The sequence below is a fragment of the Bos javanicus genome, chromosome 10, assembly GCF_032452875.1.
Source record: "Bos javanicus breed banteng chromosome 10, ARS-OSU_banteng_1.0, whole genome shotgun sequence".
NCBI lineage: Eukaryota > Metazoa > Chordata > Mammalia > Artiodactyla > Bovidae > Bos > Bos javanicus.
The window spans coordinates 53875421-53892269 of NC_083877.1; the positions used below are offsets into that span (position 1 = coordinate 53875421).

A 16849-nucleotide genomic window follows, 5' to 3' on the forward strand; every position below is an offset into this window, starting at 1 on the left:
AGAAGCTATATTGGTTGATTCTGAAATGGGGAGTGAGCAGGGAGATTTGACTGAGTTATTTTGCAGTTCTTCAGACTTCCTCTTTGGTATGCCTCAGGTAGTGGTTCTCCCAAAGGCCAAGAAGAAATGGCCTTTTCCTGCTGCTGAACTGGTGAAGGAGGAATTGGTCTTCTACCTAGGACTGGCAGCTGTAGAGAAAGACAGAGTACCTGATTCTAGTAGTAGTTAAGACTTGGCTTGTTTCCCTGGTCCCACTTGAAGTTACTGCCTTATTAATTTTTCTTGGCATTAATAGGGGTGATAGGGATGAGAACACTGTGCCTTCATTTTTTTCCCTTACTGGTAAAATGAGAATGTTGATATAGATGATCCCTAAGGTTCCTTTAGTCATAATATATCATGTTTGTAATCTAAACCATGTAGTAGTCTTGTCTCTGTCTGACACTCATAATGTTTACATTGGAAATTATTCCAGTATATGAGCTTGAGACATATGTGGAAACATAGAGCCCAACTGGTTGAGTGTTAGTTTCTGCTGTTAAAAGCAGTAATACTGTATGCCCTGAGGATGAAACAAACTAAGCCTGAGTTAGTCTTTAAAGAAGGATGAGCATGTATCAATGAAAATTGTAGTGAATGACTTGAAGATGTGTTTCTTCACTTTGTCATAAGGGTCAGATTTTACTGAAATGACACTGTGCTAATGTGATTCTGAGTTCTGTTGCTCTCTAAATTGATCTCTCCTTCTCTTGCAGGAGCTATTGTGACAATCTTGGTTACCATCCATTAAGTGCTGCTGACTTCGGGAAGATTATGAAAAATGTCTTTCCAAACATGAAGGCACGTCGTCTGGGCACAAGAGGCAAATCTAAATATCCTTTACCAGTTTGATTTTCAGTGATTTCTTAAAGTTCTCACTTATTACTGAACATCTGCTGTTGTAGTTCAACTAGCAACTATATTTTTTTTTTTGCAACTATATTTAGAAATAAATTTAAATCAACAAATATAAACAACTCAAAAGTACTTAGAATAATTGTAAATGTTATTCTCCCAGCTATTTATCACACTGAAAGAGAAATAACAAATGGTAGTTATTAAGACTGTGATAGATCTCACCTTACTTTGTCACTGTAATGTGTCCTTAATGGTTTGATCTTGTTTTCCTTAGTAATGAGGATTATCAAAGTATACCATAGGACAGCACTTGAAAATTATATGAGTAAAAGGGGAAAAAGATGTTAGCTTATCATCTTTCCTTCCTCTACCTTAGAAACATAGGGCTCTCCCTGGTGATATATACAATGTTCAAAAAATTTTCTTGTGGAACTTGGCCTGCAGGATTAGTGTTATCTTTAAACTGTTTTTCATCCAGTCATCTAAAGGCTATTTTAAAATTAAACCAGGGCATAGAAAAGGCCCCATAGGAGCAAACAGAAGTAAGGAAATTAAAATTAAGACTTTATTATAAAGTTCTTCCTACCCTTGGAAGAAGATTGTCACATGGAGGGTTAGAAATCCTATTAGAAATACATCATTTCTCTCTGCTTAGCTGTTGGCCTCTTTCAAATCATGAAAATTCTTCTGTGGAGGAGATGAGAAGGGGAAGGGGAGAGGCTGCTTTTCTAAAATGACTCCAGGCAGGTGTTCTTTAACTACTAGTTGCACGACCTAGTCTTGTTTCCTGAGTGCAAACAAAAATGTCTTGGTGTGTCATTGGCATGTTACAGGTGATAATCCTGTGTGTTTCAGTGGAAAAAGAGAAGTGAAAAGGTTAAAGCCCTTGTGACACTCTTAAGAGTTGTTTTTGTCCCTGTGCCCTGGCTAGAGTTTCCCTTCTCTCTGCCAGGTTTCCATCTGGATATTCCTTTCCTTCTGACCTGTTTGTTACTGGTGGCTGGCACAGCTTATTAGGAACATTTATTCATAAAATTTATACCAGATGAGAATCATTTTGTTTCCTTTAAGATGGTAATATTCTATAAGAACTGTTGCAGTTTCAAAAGAGTAAAGGTGTCCTGAGTTTCTAATATTAAAGTCTCTTCCTAAAGAACTCAGAAAGTAGATGATGTCTCAGGCCAATTTTATTCTCATTTCATATATGGTTGCTTTCCAAGTGCTAACTATATAAACAGTTCATTTAATGTAGAGTACTTTAGACCTTGACCATTTATTACATATTGCTACAGTGGACTAAGAAAAAAAGCTTTTGTTCATATGCCAACACTGCCCAATCTTGATTTTCACAAAACTGGAGATGGGGTAAGAATTTCTGCCTTTTATTTTTAATAAGTAAAATTGTACGTTATTATCAACATCGAAATGCATACTGCATAGTCTCATTTGGATAAACAAACAACGGTCATGTGTTTGGACTGTTCGGTCCATAGAATTCTCCTGGCCAGAATACTGGAGTGGGTAAGTTGTTCCCTTCTCCAGGGTATCTTCCCAACCCTGGAATTGAACCCAGGTCTCCTACACTGCAGGTGGATTCTTTACCAGCTAAGCCACCAGGGAATCCCAAGTAAAATTGTACCTTATTATCAACATTGAAATGCATACTACGTAGTCTCATTTGGATTAAACCAGGGACCAGGAACTGCGCCTTTTATTAAATAAATGAGCCAAAAACTCAACAATGGCTGGACACTGTTAGCGTACATTACTTATTTCACATGGCTCTTGAAATTAAGGGGAAAAAAAGATGGATCTAAAGTTACTGATTTATAGATATATTCATGGTATATATCATCAAATGGACTATTTGAGCTACAGAGTAATGTGTATAGAATGAATATTTTCAGAAGAGAAAATATAGTTCATGGCATAGTTTGTTTTCTTGATGTTAGAAAAGGCTTTTAGAAGAATTCAGATCTGTTATTCTTCATGTATGTTTAATAACATATGTTTAGATGTTATATTCACAATGCTGCTGATGGCTATGCACCAGTAGGTACAGGCATAGGACTCATATTTGCAAGGATCTACTTTTATGCCTGCCAACACCAGTCACTTAGTACTGCTTTGACCTGACAGATTCAGATTATATCTTCTGATTAAAGGGCTTCACTGGTGGTTTAGACAGTAAAGAATCAGCCTACAATGCAGGAGACCCAGGTTCACTCCCTGGGTCAAGAAGATCCTCTGGAGAAGGAAATGGCAACCCACTCCAGTATTCTTGCCTGAAGAATTCCGTGGACAGAGGAATCTGATGAACTACAGTCCATGGGGTCACAAAGAGTCGGACACAACTGAGTGACTTTCACTCACTCACTTCCTATGTATCTTGAGTGTACTTCAATTTAATTTCTCTTAACTTTCTTTTTAAAAGTCTACCCTCCCCCACCTCCCTTTTTCTTCTGTTTAGTTGGAAGGCGCTGAACCTTCTGGGCAGCTTCAGAACATTGATGAAGAAGTTATCTCTTCTGCCTGCCGTCTTGTGTGTGAGTGGGCCCAGAAGGTGTTAAGCCAGCCATTTGACACAGTCTTGGAATTAGCCCGCTTCCTTGTAAAAAGTCACTATATAGGCACCAAGTCGATGGCAGCACTTACTGTAATGGCAGCAGCACCACCAGGTACAAAATTATTAACAAGCTGAAACTGACAGGGTGTTACTACATCTAGAGTTGGTGGTAAAAAAAGAGTTTAGCCATAAAACTTCTTTCTCTTTTTAGTATTTGTATATGTTCACTCTTCGTTTAATACTAAATTCAGATGGACTTATTGAGCTAACAAAAATAATAATGATAGTTTTTCATGATAAAATTTAAGTTACAGCTTTGTATGTTAATCTGCTTAAATATGAAACCGTTATGATTTGCCAGTTGGTATTTCATTAATTTTTCCATTGCTATTTTAAAGTTTAAGGAATATATATATGTGCACTTTTAAGTATATATGTGTTTCTAAATTAATAAATATTACAAGTAAATAGTAAAGTTAAGTTTTTAAATTACTTGCTGAGACTCCTGTCCCCAAAACTAATACTTATAAATGAAATGATCTTTGGACTATGTGAAAGGTACCTAGTCTCACAAAAAGTAAACCATGTGAATGAAGCATTACTATGAAATAACGAGTGACTTTTTAAATATGCATTCAAATAGCTATTTTTATTCAGATAGGAACTCTAGAATTGACAGTTTGAGGACTGTCAGTATCACTAGAATAATGACTCCCTTGTAAGTTAATAGCTGCATAAAGTACCTGTTTTCATGAAATTTTTTAAATGTCTTATTTCAGTCATACTTTAATAACCTAAGAAAGAGTGAATAAATTTTGTTATTACTCTAGGAAATTATAACTTTTTAAAAAAAATTTATTAATGTGAAATCGTAGATTTCTCACAGTGAGGACTATAATTATACTCTTGAATAACTTTACTTTTTTATCTTAACTTCATTATTTTAATAAGAAATCCTTTTCCTCTATGTTTAAGAAGCTTTAAGCATTTGTGGTATGTGTGTGAGATTGTTCTGTTATCTCTTTTTTTTGTCATTTGAGGACCATCAGTATGATCAAAATAGCCTTTTACAAGAGCCTCATCATAATTTTTCCTATCTCAATATAAACTGGATGACTCAAATCCATACATTTACAGTTACACAGGGACTGAAGTGCATGGGCAGCCTGATGTAGCTAGTTAGTTCACATCTGTTACCTCATTTATTCCCATGGCAATCCTGTAAGAGACATGATATTTATTCCCATTTTAAAGATCAGGGAAAAAGTAAGACTAAGGGAAGTTAAGTAATTTGTCCATAGTCAGATGAATTGTGGAGCCAGAATTTGAATCCTGATTTGTCTGTCTCCAAAACCAAGTTTACTCCTTTACATAAGACTGTTCTAGCTTCTGGCAAAACAGGTTCAAAAAATCTTATGGGCCCTTCAACTTTCAATGTTCCCTTTCTCCTACCCCTACTGACACCCAGAAGAGGAACACATTGAAGATTTAAGAGATAACATAGGTATCTAGATATCATGATATCTATGATATCATAGGTATCTAGATATCATGATATCTATGATATCATAGGTATCATATCAAAGAAACATCTGTCTTATTTCCCACAGTATTCACATAGGCTGACTGAAAAAAGAATGTTGAATTAATAGATTTTTAAGGCATAAGTGTGAAAAAAGGTATATTCTATAAATGAAAATACTGACAATCATATAAATAAACATTTGTATAAATAGATAATATATATTATACAATATATAAATAGACATTTGTAACTTTTTGAAAGTAGCTTGAGAGGCTGTTCTTTTAACAACTGTGTCATTATTCAGTATTTTAGAATCTCCTGCAATTTTGTTCTCAGCCACTGCCACTTTTAAAAATACCTTTTGTAGTGAATAATCTTCATCCTTTGAAGATGAATCTGTTTTTTTATAGTCTCCATATTAAGAACAGGTTGTATTACAGATGTCCTTTTCTAAGTCAGCTGCTTGGAACCCGTTCCTGTCCAGAAACCCTGGCAGGAGGCATCAGAAAGCTTTGGGCGGTTGGCAGAGGCTCTTGGGGTGCAGGTGCTGAGTAGCCGGAGCCGAGGCTACGGGTTGCATGGGAGCAGTGCGATTTGAGTTGGATTTGAGGGGAAAAAATAGTACTTAGGTGATTAAAGGGAAGGTCAGAAAATGAGAGATTGTTGAGGAATGAGTGTGTGGGTGAGAGTTTACAGGTACTTTCTCTTCTTCTCGTCTCCCACTCACCAGGCTGTTGCTGTTCACAAGATGAAAAGCAGAACCGTCTGGGGAAGGGAAGGGCAGGGCGTGCCCTCAGGACGGGGTGTCTTCCCCTGGCCTCTCTCCATTCTTCTTACTGACTCTGCTCCCTTTCTGTTGATCTTAATGCCACTCCCTAGATGTGAAATGAGCTTTTGAAAAATTAATTTTATTACATAACCAGTTTTTCTTAAATTAAAATTTATCCCATATTTATTTTATCATTCCTTTTTCTCAGTGTTTCATCTTACTACTGCTTGAAAAAGTTTCCTCGGAGACGCTTTTTTTAGACTTTATTAACTTCAGTCTTACTAAGAAATTCTGCTTAATTTCTACTAAGTCATACTGATATAATTGTATCAGTTAAAACTGTAGTACCTATTTTTATGAAATTCTTGTGGAATTAAAGACTTGTTTTCCCCATGCATTCTTTCCTACGATATCGATGGTTTCTGCAAATATGTATTGAGTGCCCCTTGTGGGCTGAATATTAAAATCATAAAAATACATGAATTTCTTAATTAGAGAAGAGAGGAAGGAGATTTTCTGACATCTACTGATAAAATCTAAAACATGTTAGCTTGGCACTGACTTGTCTTAACTTCTGCACGTTAGTGATATAGCTACTATTCTTTTCAAAGTCTTCATCTGTTATTGCTGGTTTGACTACCAAGTTGAGCCATATTTTAAGGTTCAATTAAAACCATATTGGCAAGTATTTATAAACTGTAAGTGTAATGTGAGTTAAAATGTCCTGGGTTTGTTGCTTTGTCCAGTAGATGGCTACATAATCAAAGAAATTGAATTGTAACTGCCTTCTCTAAAGAGTATTTATGCTCTCCTTTCTGTTTATTTTCAGGAATTAAAGGAATTACCCAGCCTTCTGCTTTTATACCTACAGCTGAAAGTAATTCCTTTCAGCCTCAAGTGAAGACTCTGCCATCTCCTATTGATGCTAAACAGCAATTGCAACGGAAAATCCAGAAGAAGCAGCAAGAACAGAAACTACAATCCCCTTTGCCAGGAGAATCCTCAGCAAAAAAATCAGAAGGCTCAGCAAGCAACGGAGTGACTAATCTCTCTAATGGGAACCCTGCAATCCTCTCTCCTCAACCTATCGGTATCGTCGTGGCAGCTGTCCCTAGTCCCATTCCGGTAATATAATTAAACAGCATTTGGCATGACTGGGATGGTGGGAAGTCCATTGTTTAATTAAAAGTAGCACAGGAGAAGGCAGCAAGCAGAGGTATGCTGCTGCTGCTGCTAAGTCGCTTCAGTCGTGTCCGACTGTGCGACCCCAGAGACAGCAGCCCACCAGGCTCCCCCGTCCCTGGGATTCTCCAGGCCAGAGCACTGGAGTGGGTTGCCATTTCCTTCTCCAGTGCATGAAAGTGAAAAGTGAAAGTGAAGTCACTCAGTCTTGTCCGACTCTTAGCGACCCCATGGACTGCAGCCCACCAGGCTTCTCCATAAGCAGAGGTATAAATTCAGGTATAAACTGAGTTTGTGACCACACAAAGATTTCACTTCAGTCAGTTGTCTTTTATTCAGGATATACATTGTTGTCTACAAAATAAGCTATAAACAGAACAGAAGTGAAATTACAAGACACATAAGTTTGCGTATAACCAGTCAGAGCTTTACATAGGAGATGAGTCATTTTCAGAGTTGTCAGAGTTGTCATCTCTAGCTCAGCAAAGATGACACAAATGCAGGCTTTTTTTTTTTTGGTTTAATTTTTTTTTCTTTTTATCATTCAGATGGAACAAAATTATAATGTGTATCAGTAAAACATTAACATAGTCCCGTCTCTGGCTTGCTGAACACGGGACCTCGGGCAAGTCTCTTAGTTACTCTGAGTCTCTCTCCTTATCAGCAAATTGAAGTCTTGGTATACTCCTTGCCTGTCCCACACTTGTTATGTCACAACATAACAAGGTTATGACAAACTGGCTTTTAATATGAGAGAGTATCGTACTAAAGCAAGATGGTATTTTAGGTTGTTATTTGTGATACTATTAGAAAGATATTGTATCTTATTTTTTTCTTGTTTTTATCATTATCATCGTCATCATCCTGTCATTAAAGCATGGAGTACCTGGGAACCATTCTCTTGCACTGATCATTATACAGCGAACTGGGGAAGGCGGTAGTTTTATCTGAGACCTTATCCACAGTGGTTTGTTAGTAATGTCCAAGGTCAGTCCACGTATAAGACAGTCTCCCCTGTGAGTGAGTCATCTTGGCACAAATTCCAGTTAGTTACCTCTATATTAAATAGTTGTGATAGTTCTTCAGATTTTATCTCTGCTCCCTATAACCTCCTTTAAAAAATCATTGTTTTAGCAATGTGAAGTTTTTTACTGACATCTTAATATTCTTCTTACGTATCATTGTATTTGGTAACTATTACACTGTGTTGCATGTATTATAGTGTTTATTTATCTGGTCTAAAAGAATTCTTGTCTAACATAGGAACTGTTTTTTTTTTTTTTAGCATTACATGTATAAAATGCCTCAATACTAATGAATTATATGAATCGCTGTTTATACTCTGGACTTGATAAATATGGTATTTTTGTTTTCCATCTTTTAACAGGTCCAACGGACCAGGCAGTTGGTAACTTCACCAAGTCCAATGAGTTCTTCTGATGGCAAAGTTCTTCCCCTCAATGTACAGGTGGTCACTCAGCACATGCAGTCTGTGAAACAGACACCAAAGACTCCTCAGAACGTCCCGGCCAGTCCCGGCGGGGATCGTTCTGCCCGGCACCGCTACCCTCAGATCTTACCCAAGCCAGCCAGCACCAGTGCACTCACCATCCGCTCTCCGACTACTGTCCTCTTCACTAGTAGTCCCATCAAGACCGCCGTTGTGCCCACCTCACACATGAGTTCTCTAAATGTGGTGAAGATGACAGCGATATCCCTCACACCCAGCAGCAGCAGTACCCCTCTGAAACATTCTGCCTCAGCAAACAGTGCTACAGGAACAACAGAAGAAGCGCGGACCATCCCACAGATCAAGAATGGTTCTGTTGTTTCACTTCAGTCTCCCGGATCCAAGACCAGCAGCACCGGGGGACCCTCTGCCGTGGAAGTCAAAATGGAGCCTGAGACATCATCAGATGAGCCTCCGATACAGTGCCAAGAGAACTCTGACGGGACCGACGTGCCCAAAACAGCACCTGGTGCCCTCTCGGGACAGAAAAGTAATATAGATGGAGCAGTACAGAAACCTTCCAACGAAGGTGTTGTTGAAATAAAAGCAACTAAGGTTTGTGACCAGAGGACCAAATGTAAAAACCGCTGTAATGAAATTCTGCCAGGCACTTCAACAGGCAATAATCAGAGCACTGTCACTCTCTCCGTTGCCACTCAGAACTTCACTTTCACCAGCACCAGCTCACCATCTAATGGTGACTCAATAAATAAAGACCCTAAAGTGTGCACTAAAAGTCCAAGAAAGCGGCTCTCTTCTGCAATGCAAGAGTCCCAGGTGCCTCCTATAAAGAAACCAATTGTGGAACAGCTGTCTGCAGTTATCCCAGAAGGTCAGAAACCAGGCAGTGTTAAGAAGGACCCAAAGGTTCCACATTCAGGGAAAACAGAGAGCTCAGCAGCAGGTGCTCAGATTTCCAGCAAGGTCTCAACACATGTCAACTCACACATAGTGGCAAGTCAGCCCTTGGATCCCTCTGCTCTTGTTACCAGCGATTCAGCGTTAGAACAGCAAACCACACCATCATCATCTCCAGATATCAAAGTAAAGCTGGAAGGCAGTGTCTTTCTCTTGGACAATGATTCAAAATCAGATGGCAGCTTTAATCCAAATGAGTGGCAACAGGTCACTAAGGATTCTGAGTTTATATCCGCCGGCTGTGAACAACAGCAAGATATCAGTGTTATGACAATTCCCGAGCACTCGGATATCAATGACTTAGAGAAGTCTGTTTGGGAATTAGAAGGAATGCCACAGGACACATATTCCCAGCAGCTGCATGGCCATATCCAAGAATCTTCTTTGAATCAAATACAAGCACAGTCTTCAGATCAGTTACCTCTACAGTCCGAACTGAAGGAATTTGAGCCTTCTGTTTCCCAAACAAATGAAAGCTACTTTCCTTTTGATGATGAGCTTACACAGGATAGTATTGTAGAAGAGCTGGTGCTCATGGAGCAGCAGATGTCAATGAACAACTCTCATTCTTATGGTAACTGTTTGGGAATGACCCTGCAGAGTCAATCTGTGACTCCAGGAGCTCCAATGTCATCTCACGCCTCCAGCACCCACTTCTATCATCCAATTCATAGCAATGGCACTCCAATCCACACCCCCACCCCGACCCCAACACCCACTCCCACCCCCACCCCAACCCCGACCCCCACATCTGAAATGATTGCTGGGTCGCAGAGTCTGTCACGGGAGAGCCCTTGCTCCAGGCTGGCCCAGACAACACCTGTGGATAGTGCTTTGGGAAGTAGCCGACATACACCCATCGGTACGCCACACTCTAACTGCAGCAGTAGTGTCCCTCCCAGCCCCGTGGAATGCAGGAATCCTTTTGCATTTACCCCAATAAGCTCCAGTATGGCGTATCATGATGCCAGCATTGTCTCAAGTAGTCCTGTGAAACCAATGCAAAGACCCATGGCCACACACCCTGACAAAACCAAGCTTGAATGGATGAATAATGGGTATAGTGGGGTTGGTAATTCATCTGTTTCTGGCCATGGCATTCTCCCAAGCTATCAGGAACTAGTGGAAGACCGTTTCAGGAAACCTCACGCTTTCGCTGTGCCTGGGCAGTCTTATCAGTCTCAATCCAGACATCATGACAGTCATTTTTGTCGTTTGACTCCTGTCTCTCCTGTGCAGCATCAAGGTGCCACTGTAAATAACACCAACAAACAGGAGGGTTTTGCGGTCCCTGCCCCTCTTGATAATAAAGGAACTAATTCATCTGCCAGCAGCAACTTCAGGTGCCGGAGTGTGAGCCCTGCTGTTCATCGCCAGCGTAATCTTAGTGGAAGCACCCTCTACCCAGTATCTAATATCCCCCGATCCAACGTGACCCCCTTTGGAAGTCCAGTAACCCCCGAAGTTCATGTTTTCACAAATGTCCACACAGATGCATGTGCCAACAACATAGCTCAAAGAAGTCAATCAGTTCCATTGACAGTCATGATGCAAACAGCCTTCCCAAACGCTCTTCAAAAGCAAACGAACAGTAAGAAAATAACCAATGTTTTGTTGAGTAAACTTGATTCTGACAATGATGATGCTGTGAGAGGTTTGGGCATGAACAATCTGCCCTCCAATTACACCGCCCGGATGAATCTCACTCAGATTTTGGAAACGTCCACTGTCTTTCCGAGTGCCAATCCGCAGAATATGATTGATTCCAGCACTTCTATTTATGAATTCCAAGCACCATCTTACCTCACCAAAAGTAATAGCACCGATCAGATCAGTTTTTCTCCTGGGGATAATCAAGCACAATCAGAAATTGGAGAGCAACAGTTAGATTTCAGCAGCACTGTTAAAGACCTGTTGAGTGGAGACAGCTTGCAGACCAGCCAGCAGCTAGTAGGTCAGGTAGCACCTGACCTCACTAATCCTGCGTCTGACTTCTCTAGCGACATCAGGTTGTCTTCTGAGCTCTCAGGCAGCATCAACGATTTGAACACTCTAGACCCAAATCTACTGTTTGATCCAGGTCGTCAGCAGGGACAAGATGATGAACCTACACTGGAAGAATTAAAGAATGACCCCTTGTTTCAACAAATTTGCAGTGACTCCATGAGCTCTATGACTTCATCAGGTTTTGAATGGATAGAAAGCAAGGACCATCCTACTGTTGAAATGTTGGGTTAAATTGTGTTTTATAATATGTAGCACACTGTAACTAAAGACATATGTATTGTATTTGTCTTAATGGAAGTGCCTCCCGCAGCAGAAACACTTACTATTAATTGTGACATTTTAAAAAGAGTTTGCTGCCGAAGTGGTTTCTTCTTCAGTAGGAAATGGTTAGACTCGCCTCAGTTCTTACCAAGTTTCTGAAAAGAGTAGGCTGTAGAAAAACAAATATTAGGTTTTAAATTTTGTAATGTTCCCCCATTTAATCACATTGTTTGCTAGTAAACAAAAGAATAACCAGCTTTTACAAGAGCAGTCTAGATCTTTATTTTGTATAAGTTCATTTTATTTCATTGGTTGATCTGCACAGATTTTAGAGGAAACCATTGATTTTAGATATAGGATATTTTGTTGTTGTTGGCATTATCTTTTTAAGTATGAAATCATAGCTAAAGTGAACTGTAGACAAGAAGGTCTTCCTTGAAACAGGGATAATATTCAGGTTATTATAAGTATTTAGGCTTGAAGCATAGAGCTACTGTAGAATGAAAAAATAAAATCTCTGTAGGACTTTCTGGGACTTCAGTACCATTTGCACCTGCAACGAAGGGCTTAAATAGGAGGAAATAATGGAAAATGAAATATTAATATAAGGAAAGCAAAAGCTGCACTAAAATTATTAAAAGGAAAAACTAGTAGCCATTTTTATTTGTGACCTTGTGTTAGTCTTCTTTTAAAATGTTAGTTTTAATATGGAGCTACCACAGAAGACGTGCACGCATGCAGGCGTGTGCACACATACACACACACGTATGTAAACAAAGCAAGTAAGTAATGCGAAATGTTGTAATTTAATAGAACAAATGCAAGCATGTTAGAAGAATATCTTATGTTTTATTATCTGGTTAGTTGAGATAGGGAAATTTAGAAGGAAACTAAAAAGCATTTTCTTAGTTTCATCACAATATGTCTGTATGCACATATTAAATTCTATTTAAGATTTATTTTGAAGGTTTTTATTTATAGTATTCTTAAGTCCTCAATTTAGCGACTGGCTCCTTCACTCCTCCTGAACATAGAAATGCAGTTTGATCATGGGATCCCTTTGAAACACAAGCAAGCAGGAGAGAAATAACACAAAAAACTGAAAAGACAACATTTCATCACCCGAGGTCCGAAGTCACAAATCTTTATCTCTGATAAAACAAAGGGGATATCTAATAGTACTTGAAGAAGAGGAGCATTTTATAACATGCTTAATTTATTTATTGTGATAACCACAATTGCAAAAAGAAGCACTCAGGATTTGTTTTAGAATGTTTCTCTCTTATAGCTCCCATTTTGTTTTGTGAATAACTATTTATGAATTTCATGCTGACACAAGTCTTCTCACTAGTTGACAGCTCCATTTAACTGAGTTTCAAGATTAGTTTCAAATAGACTTAAAAATTTGCCATTAAATTTATAAAGTTATTCTTAAACCATTGTCTGCTACCTTGAACCTAACTAAGCTTTCCTTTACCTTAATTAGTAAGCCAATCAGAAGACTACAATCAATGAATATTTAACAAATGTGATGAGTTTAATACGGTTTCATTGTTCAGTAAATTTGCAAGGTAGGATATTAACATTTTGATAAATAAATGGTGCTAGGGTTGGCTCAGAGGTTTATATATTGATATGTCCTAGTTACTGACATTTGTGTGTTTGCTGTTATCTTGATTTAATGATCTGTTAGATATTTTTTCCTTGATGCTAGTTATTTCTTCACTGTACATTGAGACACAGCACTACTGCACACCAAAGTATGCAATACCCAAAGGAAACTGTGTGATTTCTCTTAACAAATGATGGGAGCCTTTCTATATGAGATACTCTGAAAAGGAGATTTTGAGGCCATTCTAATCCCTTGTTTACATTATTAGCTTCCTACTAATATAAAAAATAATGGGAATCTTTTTTGATAAAAATATAAAGACTGGAGGATTTTTAACCCCTGTATAGTATTGCAGCAAACACTTTAAATTTGGTTGAATTCGTTCAGCAAACTTTCTGGGATTCATATATTGCACTAAATTTGTTGAACCTGTGGTAGGCACATCTCTTAGGATAAATGCAACCAATACAGTCCACAGATTAAACTTTTTAAATGTGTTTCATTATGAAAAGACAAAATGTCATCAAAGTGACAGATAAAATTGTCTTATGTAGCAATGTGCATTAATCTCAATGAGATATTTCTATTTCTTATTCTCTTACATGAGAATATTACAGCAGGAAGAATTAAGTTTAGTTTGCTTCACCATGTTAATACATGATCACAAAATGTGCATGAGTGTTATTGACTTATCTTGTACAGTACTAGGTATTCCTGTAACCACTTTTTTTTTCTTGGCTGTATTGAAACTGGTTCAGTGTTAACCAGACAGACATAGTTATTCACAAGTTATTTACTTTTTTATGTTTACTAATTCTGCTTAGTTATTGTTGAATATGTTCTTTTCTCAGATTATTTTCATTGTTTTGATGTTTTAAACATTTTGCATACTGTTTATCATGATAAGACTTCATGAAGTAAATAATTTTGCATATAATTGCAATAAGCACTGACTTTTGAACTGAAAAGAAGGAAAGTGTTTTTTTGTGCAGTGCATCAGAGGTTCATATAAGAGTCTTGTACTATAATGTGCTTTACTACACCATAAATGACAAAAACAAGCCCTGTTTCATGTTTTCATTTAGTGCAAAAAGTCAAGATTTCCCCAGTGTTTTGTTGTCTGTTGTACCTGCTGAAACTACAGTAGTTGAATATTGCAGTAGCATTTCAGTTCTCTTTTTTTATTGAAAGTGCTCAAAAATTGTTTTTTAAATGTTTTCAAAAACAATTAAAAACATTTTATATTAAACTGACTGGATTTTAAAGTGATTTATGGGATCTATTTTATGTAGAGCGCATGTCATTTTGTAAACAGACCTGAAGCACTTCTTCCTTTGATCTCCTGAAAGTTGAGGAAATGGGGGGAAAAAATCAACATAAGGAGGAGCAGTGCTGCTAAATCTAGTCTCTGTCATTAATCCAGAAGGCTATATGGATCTTAGCTTGTTCATCCAAACTCTGCTGTTCACTTAATGATTTTTTTTTTTTTTACTGATGAATGATATAGAATTTTATGTTGTAACAACAACAACAAATCTTTCCTTTTGTTCATTGACATAAAATGTTTGCTTTAAAATGTTAGTCCATGGTGTACCTAGATATGGGTATTTGGGGATCTTTGAATTGAAAAACCAAAGAAGGCAATGGCACCCCACTCCAGTACTCTTGCCTAGAAAATCCCATGGATGGAGGAGCCTGGTAGGCTGCAGTCCATGGGGTCGCTACGAGTCGGCCTCGACTGAGCGACTTCACTTTCACTTTTCACTTTCACGCAATGGAGAAGGAAATGGCAACCCATTCCAGTGTTCTTGCCTGGAGAATCTCAGGGGTGGCAGAGCCCGGCGGGCTGCTGTCTGTGGGGTCGCACAGAGTCGGACAGGGCTGAAGCGACTTAGCAGCAGCAGTAGCAGAATTGAAAAATAATAGAAAATTGGGAAGATTTTAAAGCATATCTATGTCCAAAAGCATTATAGGCATTTTGGTGAACCAGAAATACAAAGTGATAAGTGCACTGAACTTGTAAGCCAGAACTTGAGTTCTAGGTCTGGAAGCAAGAAAGACCACCTAGAAATTTCAAATCTTAAAGAGTAAGAAGCCACAGTCTGACTTGAAGTTTTCTCACTTTTGATACTAAGATGCAGCAACAACCAGTGCCTAGGACTGTAACTTACATTGATTGTAGCCAGGTCTTGCCTGAGCCAGAGCCTCCTTCTTTGTGAAACAGATCTATGTAGGTTTTCAGTAGCCCCGCTCTCACCACAGGACCAGAGCCCTGAGTGTGGACAGGTGGTAGAAGCAATCATAAAAGGCAAGAAGAGTGGAGATTGGGAAGGGAGGAAGAGAAGAGCAGGAAGACTCATAAGAGGAGCCTGCAAACAAAAATTCTAAAGTACTTGAAGAAAATGAAAAATCCTAAGGAAGACAGTCAGCAGTCACTCAAGGTAAAAGTCATGTACTCTCTGTATAGTTAAGTATTTAGGATTCTCAGTAATAAAGGGGGGTGGTGTAATTTTTGTATGATCAAGAATAGGCAAACAAAACAGGAACCAGTGGATACAATAAACCAGGAAGGCATTCTGGAGGAAAAGTGTTGTGTAGTACTTGAGGTGCTTTTGGCTACAACTAGAGAAAACCCAACAGTGGATTAAGCCATAAAGACATTTATCTTAGCTTAATAAGAATTTTGGTGATAGGAGGTACTGAAGGTTCATTCAGTGACTTGTTTTTCTTCTGTGTTCTATCAGCTTCAGCGTTGCTGTTCTGTGTCTGTTGCCTCATGGTCACAAGATGGCTGCCACAGCTCCAAATATTTTACCTTCATACATCCCAAACAAGGTGGTAAGGGCAGCTCTCAGCCTTTTATCAGAGAGAAAAAGAAAAAATATTTCCCAGGCTCTCCCATTACTCCCTCCCACTCTATCCCCAACTTCGTCTTATTAGAAAAAACAAGGTCAGAGACCTACCCTAAAACTGACTAGCTAAGATTCTTGATTCATTTTTTATAGCTATGGGAGGGGGCCCATTTTCAGGAGCATGTGATCATCTACCTAAAATAAGTCCCATAACCTAGAGAAGATACAAGGGACTTAAGATTTAGTGCCCACTCTTGAGAGAAGCTCACAGTCTTGTGAAGAACTAATTGTGTGTTCTTTGAGAAGTGCCAAATAGAGGTATATGTGACGTGCTATCTGGAAGGAAAACGGGGAGAATTCACACTGAGGATCCAAGAACTGGGCAAAAGAAGGTTCTTCCTGTTAACTAACCTGTGGTTTGCCTTCCCCCTCTAGAGAAAAATCAGATATTATTGAATATCATAAATGCAAATTGCCTCAGTACCTGCTACTGTCATAGAAGACCAAAATTTTGATTTTTGTTAAGACTGTAGAGATTTATTTTGACAAACATTGCTATAAATGAATTTTAAACAATTAGAATTACAGATTTTATGGATGGGATAATTTATCAATCGTATATAATCTGAAATTTTTAAAAATGTGTATGACCATCCCTGGATCTCTAATCTGTGCATAAGTTTAGAAAGGGAAAAACAAAAAGACTATGATTTTCTAGATTTTATGTCTAAGAAGTACTTGATTTGGGAG

The 16849-nt window shown here is 38.4% G+C and overlaps 1 protein-coding gene across 4 annotated transcripts in view; it reads left to right on the forward strand.

Moving 5' to 3' along the window:
• RFX7 (regulatory factor X7) overlaps window positions 1–14496 on the forward strand; it is a 141502-nt gene extending 127006 nt beyond the window's left edge. For all 4 annotated transcript variants that reach the window (XM_061431198.1, XM_061431199.1, XM_061431201.1 and 1 more), the window contains exons 6-10: window positions 756–872; window positions 2178–2262; window positions 3368–3575; window positions 6587–6882; window positions 8327–14496. In XM_061431198.1, the coding sequence (XP_061287182.1) occupies window positions 756–872; window positions 2178–2262; window positions 3368–3575; window positions 6587–6882; window positions 8327–11605 (3985 nt within the window). In that variant the 3' untranslated portion in view covers window positions 11606–14496. The remainder of the gene's footprint in view (window positions 1–755; window positions 873–2177; window positions 2263–3367; window positions 3576–6586; window positions 6883–8326) is intronic.
• The last annotated feature ends 2353 nt before the right edge of the window (window positions 14497–16849 follow it).